Raw genomic sequence first — 16,104 nt, forward strand, 5'->3', positions numbered from 1 at the left:
CAATTGGCGAATAACTAATATATGACATTGTTATGTGACATTGACTTATATTTCATAAGGGTTATTTTTACAAATTTCTACAATATTTTGATTAAAGATATTTATATCATTTACGTTACTATATATTGTATTAAATTAAAGAGAATATAAACTGATAGTCATTCCTAACATAATGGATTAATTCATTAACACGATCCAATGGTTACCTACCCAAACCTTACTTACATTCTGAAACGTCAAGATTTGAAGAAAATTTCTAGTGATTAAACCATTTTTTCATTACGTCATTATTAATTGATAGCACAATAAAATACAGATATTGTTAATTTTGCAAAAAAAATGAAGTGGTTTGAAGGTAGTATCAATGAAGCAGTGGCAACCTCAAAATCCAGGAAAGCAATTTTTGTCGTTTTTATCGAAGGTATATACATATTTGTAATGTTAGGTTAAGTTATTGTTCAATCTATTATTATATATTTATCATTAATATTAACTTGTATTTATGATTAGAAACATTTTAAAAACTTTTCTTTTTTTATATTTTCTCTTTTGATAATTATGTTTGCATGATTTATTATTATAAAATAAATAATCTTGTAATCCATATTTATAGGAAAAGATGATACATCTGCACAAGTTGCCGAAGCAATCAATGCTACAGAAGTTTCTTGTCGCTTGGAACAAGAACATTTTGTAGCAATACGATTAGAAAGTGGATCTGAGACTTACAGATTTTTTGCCCAAATTTGTATCCTTTATTATAATGATTATTAAAAAGCTTTGATTTATATATATATATATATTATATATATTATATATATATATATATATGTATGCATGAGTTATTCATAGAATTCTACATAGTACAAAAAAATTTTAATAAAATTATTTTCCTAAGAGTCATTCACTAGATCAATTGGTGCCTGTGCCATCTTTATTCTTTATTGGTGAAAATGGTACACCTTTGGAAATTATTGCTGGTAGCACAACAGCAAGTGATTTAGCTACTAAAATTGATTTAGTCTTAACAAAAGTAGGAAAGAATAAAAATGCATCTATCAATTTGATAGATGCAGAACAAAAAGCTGCTGAAACCAGTATTAATTCTAATGTAAAGATTGAAGAAGATAAAAAAGATGATAACGTAGTAGAATCAAATATAGAAGTACCATTAGCTCAATCTACACCAGAAAATGAAAGTAATAATATAATTAAAGATGATATTAAAGAAGAACCATCTACAAGTTTAAAAGAGCCATCAAAATCAGTTAATGAAACAAAGGAAACATCTACTAAAGAATTAACAGCAGAAGTATGAGTTATTAAAAGAATTATTTTGGAATTTTTCATTTAAACATTTATGTTAATTAAAAATATTAAAACATTATATATCCTTAGGAAAAAAGAGCAAGAGCGCAACAGTTAATAATGTTGCAAAATAAACAACGTATAGAAGAGGAAGAAAGAAAAGAAAGAGAAAGGGAAATAGAGCGTCGCAAAATTGGCCGTGACGTTCAAAAATTACGACAAAAACAACAAGATTTAGAAATGAAACAAGCCTATGAGGAAAGAATGAGGGAAAAAGCTGCTGATGCAGCAGCTAGAGAAAAAGTTTTACAACAAATTGCTCAAGATAAATTAGAAAGAAAACAAAAGGAACTAGTAATGCAACAGGTGTGTATAACTTTCTTACGAAAAAGAACTCGTTATCTTTTTATATATCGATAAAATATAATTTTACGAAACGTAGCAACATGTTCAACAACAACCTGAGTCATCAGAACCATCTGAGCCATCAATATCAACGGCAACTGTCAGTAGAATACAATTTCGGTTGCCATCAGGCAATCCTTACATCGCACAATTTGAACCAACAAATACTTTACGCGATTTGCGTACTTACGTTGTTCAGAATATTAATTTACCATTCCGTCAATTTGCGATGTCTACCTCTTTCCCTAGACGGGAATTAATGCCTGAGGACGATGATAAAACCCTTTTAGAATTGGAATTAGTTCCTACAGCGGTTATCTTAATCCTGCCTTTGAAAAACGTAATTTCAATTTCAATCGATAAAATATTTAAATTTTTATCATATATATAATATTCTTTATTGTCTCGATTTATAATTTCAGTCGAACGTGACAACTACCGTGACATCTACACAAGATGTTGGTATCGTACCACGACTCGTATGGTCAACTTTTGCAATTTTCACAGCTGTGTACTATTACATAATAGGTTATTTTAGCGGAGGTATACGAAAAAATACATCGAAGCAATCAAGCAATGCTATTGAAAAGAAGGATAGTAACAATTCAGGGGGATCAATTTCACCAAACATTCAGAATTTTGCCAGTACATCAGGGTAAGTTTCACATTTATAAAAATATTTACATAAATGTAATATGATTGCAAACATTTAATATAATTATTAAATTTAGTTTAGTTAGAAGGTATTTGGGTAATCAAGGAAGTACAACCATAAAAACTGAAGGGAATATACATAGACTTCAATCAGGTGGGGATGATAACGATGAAAATAATACATGGAATGGTAATTCAACGCAACAAATGTAGATTATTATAAATCAATAAAGTTTTAACAGGCTTTACTATTTCACTAATCTTAGATATGCAACAGAAATCTTCGATTGAAAATCGAATTATTTTGTTAAACTTTTATACCTTTCTGTTCTCTATTGCATTACAATCGAGTGTCATGTTATTACTACCATAATTATGATGATATGCTCGAGTAACGAACCATTTTATTTAAAGAAAAAGTTTATTTGTGTTGTACGTTCACTGAATATTTAATATTTTATAATCTAATATCACCTTATTAGATCTTATAACTTACTTTAATAAGTTACAAAGAATATAAGGACCAAAAATTACGATACAACAGATAAACTCGAATACACATCCCTATATTCGTATAGAATATCAAAGATTTTGTTAGTATATATGTTTTGAGATTTCTTATGAAATAAAAATTATTTTGTCATATCACATTAATCAACGTTATGATATATTTTTGGGTAACAAGAATTGTACTAAGAATAGCAACGATGTTATGTTTTATTTTATGATAAAATGCAAGATGTATCAATTAGAAAGCTTTTATTCTGTTAAGATACGAATAAAAAAAAAAATATATATATATATATATATAAAAACATCTACACAAATTGTGAGTTTTTATTCTCAACCCGTTAAATACCTTTAGATTATTATTCCGCGATTCCCCGAAACGTATAGTTAATGGCGTTAAATAGTTAGGTAAAATGATACACGACAATTTAATACAACGGTGAGAACATGGAATCGTGACGCGTGATTTTTTGTCTAGCGAAACACGATTCCAAAAATATGTTCAAGGCAAAGGAAAATAAATGCCAGAAAAATATCTCTACCGTCTTGTTCTGCGGTTGACACGTTCGAACGAACCGATAATTTACATGTTTCCTACCTTAGTGCTGTCGATTGTGGCACCAATTAAGCGTAAAATTAACAAACATTTTGGCTGACTTGTTCGTTTAAAAGTGTCAGCTTTCTGGCAACGTAACATATTGCAGAACCTGCGAGAGGAGTGTCGTTCGGGTAACACGATCTTACAGACACACCTACTCGTCCTTTCAACAACTTACTATCTGCCATGTTTGGTCGTAACGTATTCATTAATTTTAAAAGTATAAAAAAATTTAATCTAAAAAATATAAAATTTGAAGTTTTATTTTATTCTTATCCTTTTTTTCATTCCGTAAAGAAAAATTAATACAAGAGAAATATGATAGATATAAATATATTTGAATCAGAATTTAGCTGAAAGCAATATTTCCTGTTCCTGATTTATTCAGAAGAATCACAAGTTGGCTGGTATAAGTTTGAAACAAATTTCTGCAATGTATATTGCTAGTTCGTATAATCGCAGCCAAGTTTCACATCTGTCAACAATTCTTGTATCATTTTATCATCTCTATCATCGTCTCCCTTTAATACATGCAATTGTGCGTTTAATAATCTTGTTAAATGTATGAATGATTGTATATCATTCTCGTAATACAAATGATAAACTTATCATAGAATTTTATATAAATTCATAAAGTCGATGTACACCTTTGACGAATCATTACGTACTATATTTTATAGCATTATAACGATCATACTTAATATTTCGTATATATTATTATATGCATTTGTTGCTTCGATATTTTTTCCACCACTGTACCGATCAATTATTAAAAAGAAATTAATCGTGTTGACTTTTTAAGTTTAAGTTTCATCCGATAAGAAATTCTTACAAGTATATTCGATATAAACGCAACAGATTGAAAACTCATATCAAATTGCATTCGTCTTCTGTCAAGACAATTATTAAATAGCATTTCACGACGGTGACAGAAATTTATGGATACCTCATTACCACCGTTTAGTGACTGCTACCGTCTCGTTGTACGAGATCATTAGGGGCTCCTTCCAGAAACGCACGTGCTTGCCAAGAACCGCCCAAACTTATTCAAGATTGGTTGGGAATACAGTGACGTCATGAGCACGTGGCTTTTCGACACCGCCTCGAAGAACGAAGAATTTGACTTGGTTGCCAAAAAAAATATTGTTGGACATCGCGAGCAACCCCGACAATCAGTCGTTGGTTTCAACTCTAATCCCGCGAACGGATCACAGAGTATCTATGAATGGTTTAAATCGATTTCATAGTTGCAACTTCATCGATCAATATTGTTCCATCTTTCATTCAATAAAACTAAAAATGTTTCATTAATTATACATGTAAATTGAAGTTGAGAGGCAACGTTCAAACAGGTAGTGTTTGTGATGCGATAGTGATAATAGTGGAGATACGTGCAGTGAATTTGAAAAGATTTAGAGAAACATTAGATATATATACATATATCTTGAAAGTATTGAAGAGGATATCTAATCGATCGTTCTACCGATTGGTGATAAGTAGTATAGATAATAGTATTAAACATTTAAGAACGGCGAGGATTCAGGATGTCGGAGGAACGCGTGAAAACGACAGAAATCGGCAAAGATTCGATCAAATTGGTCGAAAATCCAAAAGTATGCTCCTTCAGTATCGAAAGTCTTTTAGCGCCCAGCAAGAATCCCGTTAAAAAGGAAATTTGCTTGTCTATTCAAACCGAAACGTATTTGCATGGTCATGAATGTAAGTGTATACAATTTCTTTCTCATTATGCAAAAATTAGACGAGAAAATTAGGAAATAAAATTCGTTTAAACAGCAAATGATTCGGAGGGACGGAAACTGGTAGCGCCAGATTCGTCCATGTCGATGATAGAGGAAATCGAGTTCGACGATGCCGATATGGTTTGCTCCACATCCCCCGAACCTGAAATGTGTTATGGTAAGTTAAATCGAATAATTTTTAAAATTGATTAAAAATTATTACAATGAAATTGTTCATTAATTTATAATGAAATTATTCTGAAAAGACATTTTGAAAAATACTCATCGACGATCCTATTAAAAAGAGAAAGATCGATTATTATTGATAACTAAAACATAAAACATATCTATTTCTAAACGAATCGGTAAACATCGAGAAATTAAAGATAAAATGACGTTTACGATATTCAATCTAATGACAGACTCTGTTTCGTGAGATTATACGGTGTAACTGAACAAATTATACAGGTGCCGCACACTTGTGTTTGCTTTGTCAAATTACTTGGTTAATAAAGGTATATCGAGTGAAAACACGGAGACAAATGCACGAATATTTTAATTCGCAAACAATCGAGTTATTTCAGTTGAAAGATTGCTATTTAAGACATATCGCGTGTGTTTATATTTTCTCAAACTGTACGATTTGATGAAGATATCTCGATTGTACGGCAGATAGATAAATATGAAATTAGCACTAAAATATAAATCGTTTGATATTTTTTTAAAATCCTAATCATTCAGTCTGTTAACTATCCGTTTAAATTTAATTGCTTCTCATTATCTAGAAACTTCTCGTTAAATTCCGAGTAAATAATCAATAAAACATGTCGTAAGATCGTGTGACAACGTACGACGACGCAAATATTCCAATGCCAACACGAAAGACCAAGATTGCATACTTTGTATGTTTCAACTTCGCGGTTATTACACATTGTGTAATAATGGGTAATTGTTTCCACTTAATTCGGATATTGTTACCAGCTTGAAAGGGAGTAATTGTTACAGAATCCACATGCCTCCTTCACGTGGTAACAAATTCGTAAGTTTGCGCGGAGGACCGTTACCCGTGAGTTTGATCCATTACTTCCTGCAGGGTCCACGCCCACTCAATGTTCCTGCTTCTCGTCCACTATTTATCTGTCTCCTGCTAATTCTGCCATGGAAATGCAGCAGCAAAATATACCTTCGTGTCTCTATAAAACGAAAAGAAAAAAAAAAGTATTAGAATCAATTAACGTTCGATGATATCTAATCTTGATTCGATTTCCATTTTCAGAAAGAATTTTCTATTTATTCATAAGAAAATCTTGATTTATATTCACTTCTCAACTTACTTGTCAATTGCTTATATGCACAAGAAACAAATTATTGCGATAAATTACGTATTTATAATTAGACATAAAATCATAGATCAACGCGTATAGAAATTCTTACTAAAATCGCTCATTTTGTCATCATAATGCCAAGTATGATGTACAAAGAGTTATCGATAGTTGGCTCAACTCGATTCCATTTTACAAAGGGAGTCTTAGATTCTCGACGACTAATTTTCACCAAGGACCCTTGTCTCGCGTGATTTACACAACGTAATGGTCACCGCGATAAATTCGGGATCTAAGGAAAGGACAATTCTCGTTTGCGCCATGCGTTTGGACTGAGATATGTGAGACGTCGCGTCCAACTACAAAGCCGTCAACGCAACGCGTAAATCTCTACGAAAACTGCTTTATGAACGAACAAAATCGTTTAAAAAAAAATCTTCTTCTTTTATCATAGATGGTCTTTTCTATTCTTTAATAAATTTTCTCGGTTTAATTTTAATTTTAATAATTTTCATAACTTCGTAAATAATACATCATGCATCTACTTAACGCATAACGTATTATCTTCATTGATCATCAATCTTAGAATTGTCTAATTGATAATATAATATATGCTATATCCTTTGTTGAAATCTCTACATCTTGATCTTTGATTCTAGTCACTAATCTCTCAGAATATCTATTCTAGATGATAACAAAAGATCTAGTAATCTGTCTATTGTCTCAAGAGTCCAATCGGTACAACTTATGCGAATGTATTAATTATCTTGCTGGTTGGCCACAAATGTGAAATCGTGCAACGCCGAACGAATGAAAATTAGCCATGGTTTATCGCGCATTTCTACTCGTGCTCTCGCCATTCATCACCGAATAATTAGGAGACAAGTTCACCGTGGCTCGCGGCAATTAGGTAAACTAGAGGGCGTGGTGTTCTATTTCGGCGATGCTCGCGGTGCTCCTCGCCGGCTTCCACCGCACGCTTCTTCACGTTTTAAGCTCCTTTTTGCACCGTTTCCTTCCACGCCAATCCTTTCTTCCCTTTTCTTCTTCTTCTTCTTCTTCTTCTTCTTCTTCTTCTTCTTCCTCCTCTTCGTGGAGCTCGTTCGTCAATGCAACCGAGTCAGAAAGTCGACGACAAATGAGCCGCGTGAGAGAGCGACACTCTCCGAAAATATTTTCCTCTTCCGCTCGAACGTTCAGATTTTTTTTCCTGTAAATAGCATTATCTTTAAAAAAATATTTGTTGGACAAACATCGTCTAGAAAAAAAATCTCTACGATTTTTTACAGGGAAAAAAGTCAGATGGATTTTTAATCCTTTTCCAGTTTACATTTACAATTGTTCACAGATATTATACTAATGAAACTGTTCAAATGTAAACACGTGCAACTTGTACAGTTTGATATTATTATCTGGGCATACTGTTTCCCAGCATCCAAGTTGGAATCCTTCCTGAATTTACACGTGCAGAAGCGTGCACGTCGCACGACGTGGTTCCACGCCGAGTGAATTAGAGGCGGTACAGTTTTAGCCGACGATTCTGTAGTACGGGGCTGAAGAGAAGTCTCGAAAAACGCGCGAGAAACGCGACAATTACGTCGCCATCTGACAATTAGTAGCCGGTAAACGACAGTCCGCGGTCCCTGTAACCAGGCCGCAAATACTTTTTTCGAGATATTTATTGCACCTCGGACTGCAAGGGTCGACCCAACCGATCCATTCTTCCTCGTAAACGAGGAAGGTTTTGTCATCGATTTATCGACGCGAAAATAACCGATTCTCTTCAGGTTTGACATCATGATAGACGAGTTCTTCTTATCTATACGAAATTCTTCTTCAAACAAACTCGACACACGAGATACTTATCACAACAGAGAACTTGATTTAATTACACAATGTGTTTTAATATTAATCCTAATATTAAAACTGTCTTTAGTTTATAGCTTTGTACGCTCTTCATTATTCCAATAGGTGGTAAAATAGGATGGAGAGTTTGTGGGTGACACGAATGGTATCGCTGTGTCGGTAGTATACTTTTTCCTTCAGAGTAGCAGACGTACATATATTCAACGATGAAGCGTCGTGCTGCCATGGTTTTTCGTCGGATGACGAATGGGCAGATAATTAGAAGATGATCCCCGCTGGTTAGAACGCGGCCCTGTTACCAGTCGACTAAAAGAGACCCCAAAGACATTCCTCATGGGCGAGGCGCGACGTCTTGTACTGGCGGCTTGTAAGCTCGGGATAAATATAAATATAAACAACTTCGATGGAGGAAAAAAGTAACGAGATTGATGAGGAAAGAAATCTTAAAGGGGTAATTGGATCTGTTTAAGTTGAAAAAAAAAAAAAAACCGGCATTCCTGCACTGTATATCTCTTTAAAGATCTCTTTAATTTAAAAGCAATTAAAATGAGAACAAAGTACGTTACGCGGAGAACACCGATGATAAAACATCAGTTTCATCATTAATGATAGATCATTGTCATTATGCTCGGTTGTTTAAAAAGTTGCATTTATTTCTGATCAAACATTGAATGTAATGTTATAGTTTATAATTTGCGGCAGTCTACTGTTTAATCTCACATAAGATATGTGTTATTAGATCTCATTTAATCACTGCGTGTTTTCATTCCACTTAATCATGATGAGGTAACATGACTAGCGTCGCGCAATTATTCGATAATTACACGATAAGGAAATGTTGTTTAATTATCATTTCTCGCCGATGTATAACACGATATATATGGAAAGTGTGTAATCTTTTTCTTAATGTTACTAGAGGCGTGCACTAGCAGCAGCGGTGCCAATTCAACGACAAGTGTGGATAGAGAGGTTCAAGAAAAAAGTGACAGCGTCATTAGCGATGACGAAAGAAAGAAGAGGCCTCGCACTGCGTTCACAGCGGCGCAAATTAAATCATTGGAAGCGGAATTCGAGAGGAACAAATACCTGAGCGTGACAAAGAGGTTGCAGCTCAGTAAAAGTTTAAAGCTGACTGAAACTCAGGTACATATCGTATCATAATTTATATCGTTATTCGTAGGGAACGATGAAAGAACGAATATCGTTTGTTTGTAGGCATCTTTTTTTTGTAGACGAGAGAAATTGTATCATTATATTTCGTAATAATGAGAAGAAGCGGAGCTAAGTAAGATTTCTTTGTGATTAAATGGAAACACATTTCGCGGAAGTTGTTTCGAACAAGATGCACTGCACACAATAAATTGCGACAACGTCTGCGACTTCCGTAGGTTAGGGCACCTGAAATAGTTTAAGTTCCTTGTACCCTGTGTTCCCTCAAAATCAACCGAGCGCTGAATTATGGCTTCAAAGGCTACCATATGTGTAGGCGCCAGATCGTGGCGCCATGGGGGAAGATCGCCCTTTAGGACCAATTAGCACTTATACGCCCTTTCTTCTCGCAAGGAGGAGACGAGAACGCAAAATGTTCGTTTCTTCTTTTCGCGGAAATCTTCAATTAATCATTACACAGGATAAATTACATTTTGCTTAGAAATTCGATTTTATGAATCTTTGTCGCCACGTTCGAATAACATTTCATTTTAGTCACTTTTCCAAGTAGTTTGGTTTCTAGTTTCTAATATTATCCTTGCAATCTCAAGAAGTACTCAACGACGATTTAGATAATTCTTGCAACAAAGTTGTAGAATGGATAGGGACAGTTACATAATTCTCCTATTTACTTTACAGTAACAGCAACCAGGCTTGATATTGCATCGCTTTAAACTAATTAATTTATGATAATGCCTCTAGATATTTTCTGTTTGGCCAAGTAATGTTGCCGACCAGTAATGTTGCAAGCTCTAATAATTGCCACCAAAGTGGTAGAAATATCGCGGGATAGCCGTGAACGGAGCAGACAATTATCATAGCAAAAGGGAAGGATGATCAGACGACGGATCAGAGAAGAAGGAGACGTGTCGTGGTGCAGACATAACTGTCACAATATTTCTCGTAGTTAACGAGCCAGCTCCGGGAGTCCCCTTCTTCTAACTCTGCTGCGTGCTCCGATTCGTGCTTGTGTTTCCAGCATGCCATAAGAACGAAGCATCTCGGGACAACGGATGCTTCGAGGCGACGGACCGAAGAGGCGTCGATTTTTTAATTAGGATATATTACTGCTTTGAACGTTCTGAATCCGGTTTAGGAGTTCCCCTTCAGAAAATTCTGTAGAAATTGTGTCCAAGATGCTGACATCATTTTTTCCCTGCATTGCTTCACGTGTTTTATCTTTTTCTCAGGCTTCGTGTGAAATATTTAATCTTCTGTTCCTTTGGGTTCGTGATATTCTACGAGGAATGATTCATGCAATTATTTGACGCAAAAGTTTTATATTTTATAAATTTAAAGACGTTAAAAAAATAGTAGCTTGCAAAGCTTACAATTTCATATGCATCGGAGTAGAGCTTTGCAAGCGCCTCGGTAGCGCAGTAGGCAGCGCGTAAGTCTCATAATCTTAAGGTCGTGAGTTCGATCCTCACCCGGGGCAAATAATTTTTGATTTCAATCGGAAGAAACTATTATTTAGCTATAATCTTGATATATTATACATTGTAGCTTATCTTATCCTCTTGATCCTCTTATTATTAATCATATTTACAATTTTTTCATGTAGATCTCCTTCACTTTACTCGTTAAATTTAACACTACAAATGGATATTATTTGCTAAAACATTTTGTATTTGTTAATATATTTTTATACCAATCCTTGTGTTCACAGATTAAAATTTGGTTTCAAAATAGACGTACAAAATGGAAAAGAAAATACACAAATGATGTGGAGCTCTTGGCCCAACAATATTATTCCAGTTTAGGAATTCCTGCACCACGGCCAATTTTTGTCGAGGATCGTCTTTGGTAAATATTTATTTTCAAAAAATTTAATTTCATTTAAAAATAATAATTTTCTTATTTTCTTATCTACCTTAACAGGTTTTTTAATTATCCAACGCAATTACAACCAGGAACACCAATTTTTCCACAGCATTTAGCAACTGTTCCTTTGCCATCAGCTTTACCCATTGTACAACCATTACCAAGTAACATAACGATGGGTCAGACTTCAATTTTTCAAAATATCTCCGCAAGTAGTCCGACATATCATTTAAGCCAAAGATTAGACTTTAGGCATCAAAATTCTTAGGTATAAAAAAAATCTAATTCAGTCGTATTAAAGGACTTCATTTCTAATTATAGAATCCTTCAAATTCACGATATGTGATACGTATTTTTGAAAATTTTAAAACATAAAGAGCAATTAAGCAATTATTCATTAATTTTTTTTATTACTTTAATAAATAAATAATGTTATAATAACACCAAATATCATTTTGATTTCAAAAAATTGTTGAAATCTTAAATTATAAAAAATAAAAATATTTATATAATATGCATGTAAAAAAAGAACAAAATATATCAACATTACTTTCGCATTTATTATATTAGATAAATATAATATATTTATTTATCTATAATATTTATTATAGATAAATATATATAATAAATAATTTTTATAACAATCTCTTGTTTTTAATGAAAAACTAACAAATATATTTTTATCTATAAATGATATATTATATATTTTTAAGATAATAATAAATAGTGTAATTCCTTGAATCTTATTAAATATGTAAGTTATTAAATTATTTATTACCTGTACAATAAATAAAAATATAAAAAAATGATATAAATACAATATTTCAACAATGACTTTATTACAGAGCTGAAGGAGACAAAACTTTACTGACACCCAAAATTTTTTCATCATGAGCTGCTTGATCCTGTATAATTTTAGCATATTTCTCATTGTCTTGTAAATCTTCTTCATCCAACATTTCTTGCATTCTTTGTTTATAGCTGCAACAATATAATATAGAAAATTTTATCATATTAAGATACTTACTTTAAATACATTGCATTTATAAATAATAATACACTTAATAAAAATACACTTACATTTCACTATCAGGATTATTTTCCTGATTTCTACATTTTTCTAATTTTTTTTCTAAAGCTCTTACCATTTCTCTTGAAGGAGGATCTACACATTTAGCCATAGATCTTATTTCTATAATAACTTTTCTAGTTAAAATACATTATTGAAATACCAATTAAATAACATAATAACAACATAAAAGATATATTTACTTCTTACTGCTTCTATTATACATCCCAAATGTTCTTTAGAGAACAAAATATCAGTCACATAATTATCTAAATTAGCAGATGCTCTGGATGCAGCATGTAATGTTGCAGCCAATGCAACTTGACTTGGAGTATATAGTAAAACGCTATCAGTTAAAAATACTCTTTCTAAAAATTCATCAATATATGGTCTTAACCTTTCTGGATTTTCCAAAGAAATATACCTTGTCTAAAAAAATATTAATTAAGTTTGGCTGAATATCAGATTAACATTGATATAAAGGTATTTAAAATATACCTTGATATCTATCATTAAACCTTCTACTGGCCTGAATGGATTATGCACTGTTAAATTATAATTTAACTGTTGCATAAGAAGTAATTCATTATTAAGTATAATATCAGATGCTTTTTCTCTATCTCCTTTAATATTTGCAACAAATTGATATATGGAGACATTAAATTCTTCTACCTAAAATGAATTGCTATAGCAAACTATAGAAATTCAAAAAGTAATTATTTAAAAAAAAAAAAAATAATAATTACTTTACAAGCCAAGTAGACACATGTGACTAAAATCTCTTTGGGATGATAATCCATAACACTGTTTCTGAGATAGAATCTTTTGAAATAATGTAATGCAGTTGCTATAGTAGCACGTGGCATTGAAGGAGTAAAACGACGACAGAAATCTCTTAATTGTAATTCATAAAAACGAAGTAATATACGTTCTTCCGTATGGGAAAGAAAATGTTCTTCCCTTTCCCCTGGCTTTTCAAAATATATATTAACAGAATTTATTATATTAACTGTTATATTAACAGAAATATTAAACTCATGTATCTTATAATACTCGTTATAAAATAAATGATAAACGAATTAAAAAATAAATACATAGTAACATAAAAATAACAAAATAATACATACATATAATTATAGCTTATCAATAAAGACGAATAATTAAAAGTATAATGAATATTTACATAACCTATAAATTATAGAAACTAATTCAAAGATAACATTTTAAATTCAAAATTATTTATATTTTTATTGAAAAAGAAAATATAAAATTGCATTTTCAACTTACTGCTAAGAACAGCACATTGACTTACCGTCATGTTTGCACCATGTTTTTGAATAAATTCTGCGTTGGTTTTCTCTCTCAACGCTGTCAAATCATTTTCATCACTAAATATCCAGAACCTACTCTGTGAACTTTGAGGAAACATTTTTGTTTCGCTTTTGAAAAGTTTGAAAACCGACAATTCGTGATTTAATGGAGGAAATTCGTAATTGACGTATACACAATGAAGTAACGCGGTAAAACAATATATTAAATATTCAAGATGGCATACTTCTCTAATGTTTTGCCCAATGTACTAAAGAGGGCAGCAGTAGGTATGTTTCGCGCCATCTTCATGTCGATATGGTCACGTACTATGCAGTATATACGCTATATAACATTCTCGCAGGAAAAGTTTTGTTCACAAAGGAAGATATTTGGTTTATTTCAAATATAAGAAATGTATTTATATTTTTTTAAGTGAAAAAAGTAAAGATAATATTTTTTCGTAATAACATAAACAATAAAATGCAATAATCAACAAGTGTGCTACATTGTTACAATTGGTTTTCGTATACGACACTCATTACAAATGGTGAAGTATTTATACTGCAATTAAAAATAACAGGTAATAATTAAATTTCTTTTTCATACAATTATTGTTTGATTCATATTTATTCATTTTATTTCAAATGAAATTGAAGAATAAGAATATGTTGTTTTTAACCATTTTTATGGTATTATTGTTTAATCATAAATTATATCATAGGTTAAACATTGCGTAAGTACGTATATTACAAATTATTCATGGAATTCGTGTCATACTTGTTGATATTTTTATTATTAAAAAAGAATGTAGAAGTTCAATTTAATAAATACAGATAAAAAGTGTTATAGGGAGAAAGAAAAAAAAAATAAATATAACAAGCAAAATGGAATATGCACAGTCAATATAAACATCTGTATGAGCTTTCAGTATGATGTTTTGAAATGCCAGTGTTCAAGAAAGTTATGGTTTAAAGATACGAGTTGGTGAATACAACAGAGAAGTTTTCGGTAAAAAGGATCATATTTTCTGGTAACGTGATTGTACGTGCCAGTAATAAACAAGATCGGCGAAATGGTTGATAGAAGGTCAGAGGTGGGGGGCCAATTTTAATATGTACGCCCCCGCAAGCGGTTGCAACGTCGGATCTGAGGGGGCGTTCCTACGACCCTTTGTCAACCGACGACGCCGCTGCATCTTATCACGATCAAGGCTCGGGATCTCCCATTCTGCTCTTCCACCTCGTTCAGCCCTCGAGGCCATCCCGGTGCTGCCGCTTGTTCAAGCAAAGACGTTGCCTCGACGTCTCAGTGGCTATAACTTTTTACTTTTTGCACATTGATTTATGCTTCTTTATACTATGCGACGATACGTTGTCGTGTGGATCTCTTAAAATTTGAGCCAAGCATCTGCATCTCGTATCACGGTAATCTCAGATTCAAGATAAAACAATCTCTTGGAATTTCTATCTATTTAAATTAATTCTTACATAAATAACGAAATATGAAATCGCAGCTTACCACGCGTAATACATCTATTCGTATAAATTATAAACGGTTAATAATTAAAGGCAATTTTCAATTTGTTCGACCGATACGATGCCACTCGAGGAGTTTAATTTCCGACGAAATCCATGTCAAGAAATGATATGGCATCGAAAGTGAAGTACATCCGCCATTAATCTAATATTGCGGTTGCCGCCACCCTCGACTTTGCGTGCTGCACCCTTCCGCGTCGAAGCTTGCTCCCTTCGTACAAATACAAACGTAACTATTGTGGACAATCACCTATACAAGAATGTTTGTACACCAAGATGTCTCGTATATGTACGTGAATACGAAGAAAAAGAGAGTTTCAATTTACTAGTAACGATAATGCAAAATCAATATTTGGTATGGTGTATGAGGTGTGACGAATAAAGTGGATTACAATCCCATCACATCTCAATGGTTCACCGCAATCAAAAAGAACTTTCTATCAAATTGCAATTGTCTCTTTTCTCAAATAGAATTTAGATGTTGTTGCATTGAACAATGGGTATGGATGAAAAAATATATATGCACATGTTTTTGTATGCGTGACCTAGTGTATCGCATGACCGTTAGCATTCCGTGGTATCGTCGTCGGTTAACCCGCAAAAAGCGGTATCACGCCTGCTTCTAACACTCCACGTCTGATCGGTCGGGTATCTTGCACGCAAGCCTTCGGCGATCGAAACCTTCTCGTGTATTGTTCGTCATGATGAACGTATTGTTTGCATATTATGTGAAATTAATGGTCACAACTCTTTC

General features: G+C 32.7%; 3 protein-coding genes and 1 non-coding gene across 4 annotated transcripts; 3 read left to right on the forward strand and 1 right to left on the reverse strand.

Annotated features, from left to right (window-relative positions):
* Position 1: 1 nt before the first annotated feature.
* On the forward strand, positions 2–3,194 carry LOC100863402 (UBX domain-containing protein 4). Its single transcript, XM_003692643.4, has 7 exons — positions 2–421; positions 614–748; positions 912–1,312; positions 1,399–1,674; positions 1,751–2,053; positions 2,136–2,368; positions 2,445–3,194. Exons 1-7 carry the CDS (start codon positions 340–342, stop codon positions 2,578–2,580), a joined length of 1,566 nt encoding a protein of 521 aa, XP_003692691.1. The 5' UTR covers positions 2–339; the 3' UTR covers positions 2,581–3,194.
* Positions 3,195–4,649: 1,455 nt separating this feature from the next.
* Positions 4,650–12,255, forward strand: LOC100864947 (homeobox protein MSH-D). Its single transcript, XM_012485070.2, has 5 exons — positions 4,650–5,194; positions 5,270–5,392; positions 9,319–9,545; positions 11,281–11,417; positions 11,493–12,255. Exons 1-5 carry the CDS (start codon positions 5,020–5,022, stop codon positions 11,701–11,703), a joined length of 873 nt encoding a protein of 290 aa, XP_012340524.2. The 5' UTR covers positions 4,650–5,019; the 3' UTR covers positions 11,704–12,255.
* TRNAM-CAU (transfer RNA methionine (anticodon CAU)) lies at positions 10,977–11,049 on the forward strand. The gene has a single exon. It is a non-coding gene; the product is annotated as a tRNA-Met (tRNA).
* On the reverse strand, positions 11,974–14,091 carry CycH (cyclin H). The gene is made up of 6 exons (XM_003692648.4): positions 13,817–14,091; positions 13,251–13,475; positions 13,003–13,176; positions 12,708–12,933; positions 12,516–12,627; positions 11,974–12,416 (listed from the first exon to the last, which is right to left on the reverse strand). Exons 1-6 carry the CDS (start codon positions 13,931–13,933, stop codon positions 12,275–12,277), a joined length of 996 nt encoding a protein of 331 aa, XP_003692696.2. The 5' UTR covers positions 13,934–14,091; the 3' UTR covers positions 11,974–12,274.
* Positions 14,092–16,104: the final 2,013 nt, after the last annotated feature.

The sequence above is a fragment of the Apis florea genome, unplaced genomic scaffold (assembly GCF_048593485.1).
Source record: "Apis florea isolate Af1SG1 unplaced genomic scaffold, ASM4859348v1 contig_3587_pilon, whole genome shotgun sequence".
NCBI lineage: Eukaryota > Metazoa > Arthropoda > Insecta > Hymenoptera > Apidae > Apis > Apis florea.

Coding starts and splice junctions, on each gene's coding strand:
- LOC100863402 (XM_003692643.4), top strand. CDS start 340: ATGAAGTGGTTTGAAGGTAGTATCAATGAAGCAGTGGCAACCTCAAAA. Junction 422..613: donor TTTTGTCGTTTTTATCGAAG/GTATATACATAT, acceptor CCATATTTATAG/GAAAAGATGATACATCTGCA. Junction 2,054..2,135: donor TAATCCTGCCTTTGAAAAAC/GTAATTTCAATT, acceptor TTATAATTTCAG/TCGAACGTGACAACTACCGT.
- LOC100864947 (XM_012485070.2), top strand. CDS start 5,020: ATGTCGGAGGAACGCGTGAAAACGACAGAAATCGGCAAAGATTCGATC. Junction 9,546..11,280: donor TAAAGCTGACTGAAACTCAG/GTACATATCGTA, acceptor TTGTGTTCACAG/ATTAAAATTTGGTTTCAAAA. Junction 11,418..11,492: donor TTTGTCGAGGATCGTCTTTG/GTAAATATTTAT, acceptor CTACCTTAACAG/GTTTTTTAATTATCCAACGC.
- CycH (XM_003692648.4), bottom strand. CDS start 13,933: ATGTTTCCTCAAAGTTCACAGAGTAGGTTCTGGATATTTAGTGATGAA. Junction 12,934..13,002: donor GTTTAATGATAGATATCAAG/GTATATTTTAAA, acceptor ATATTTTTTTAG/ACAAGGTATATTTCTTTGGA. Junction 12,628..12,707: donor TATAATAGAAGCAGTAAGAA/GTAAATATATCT, acceptor AAGTTATTATAG/AAATAAGATCTATGGCTAAA.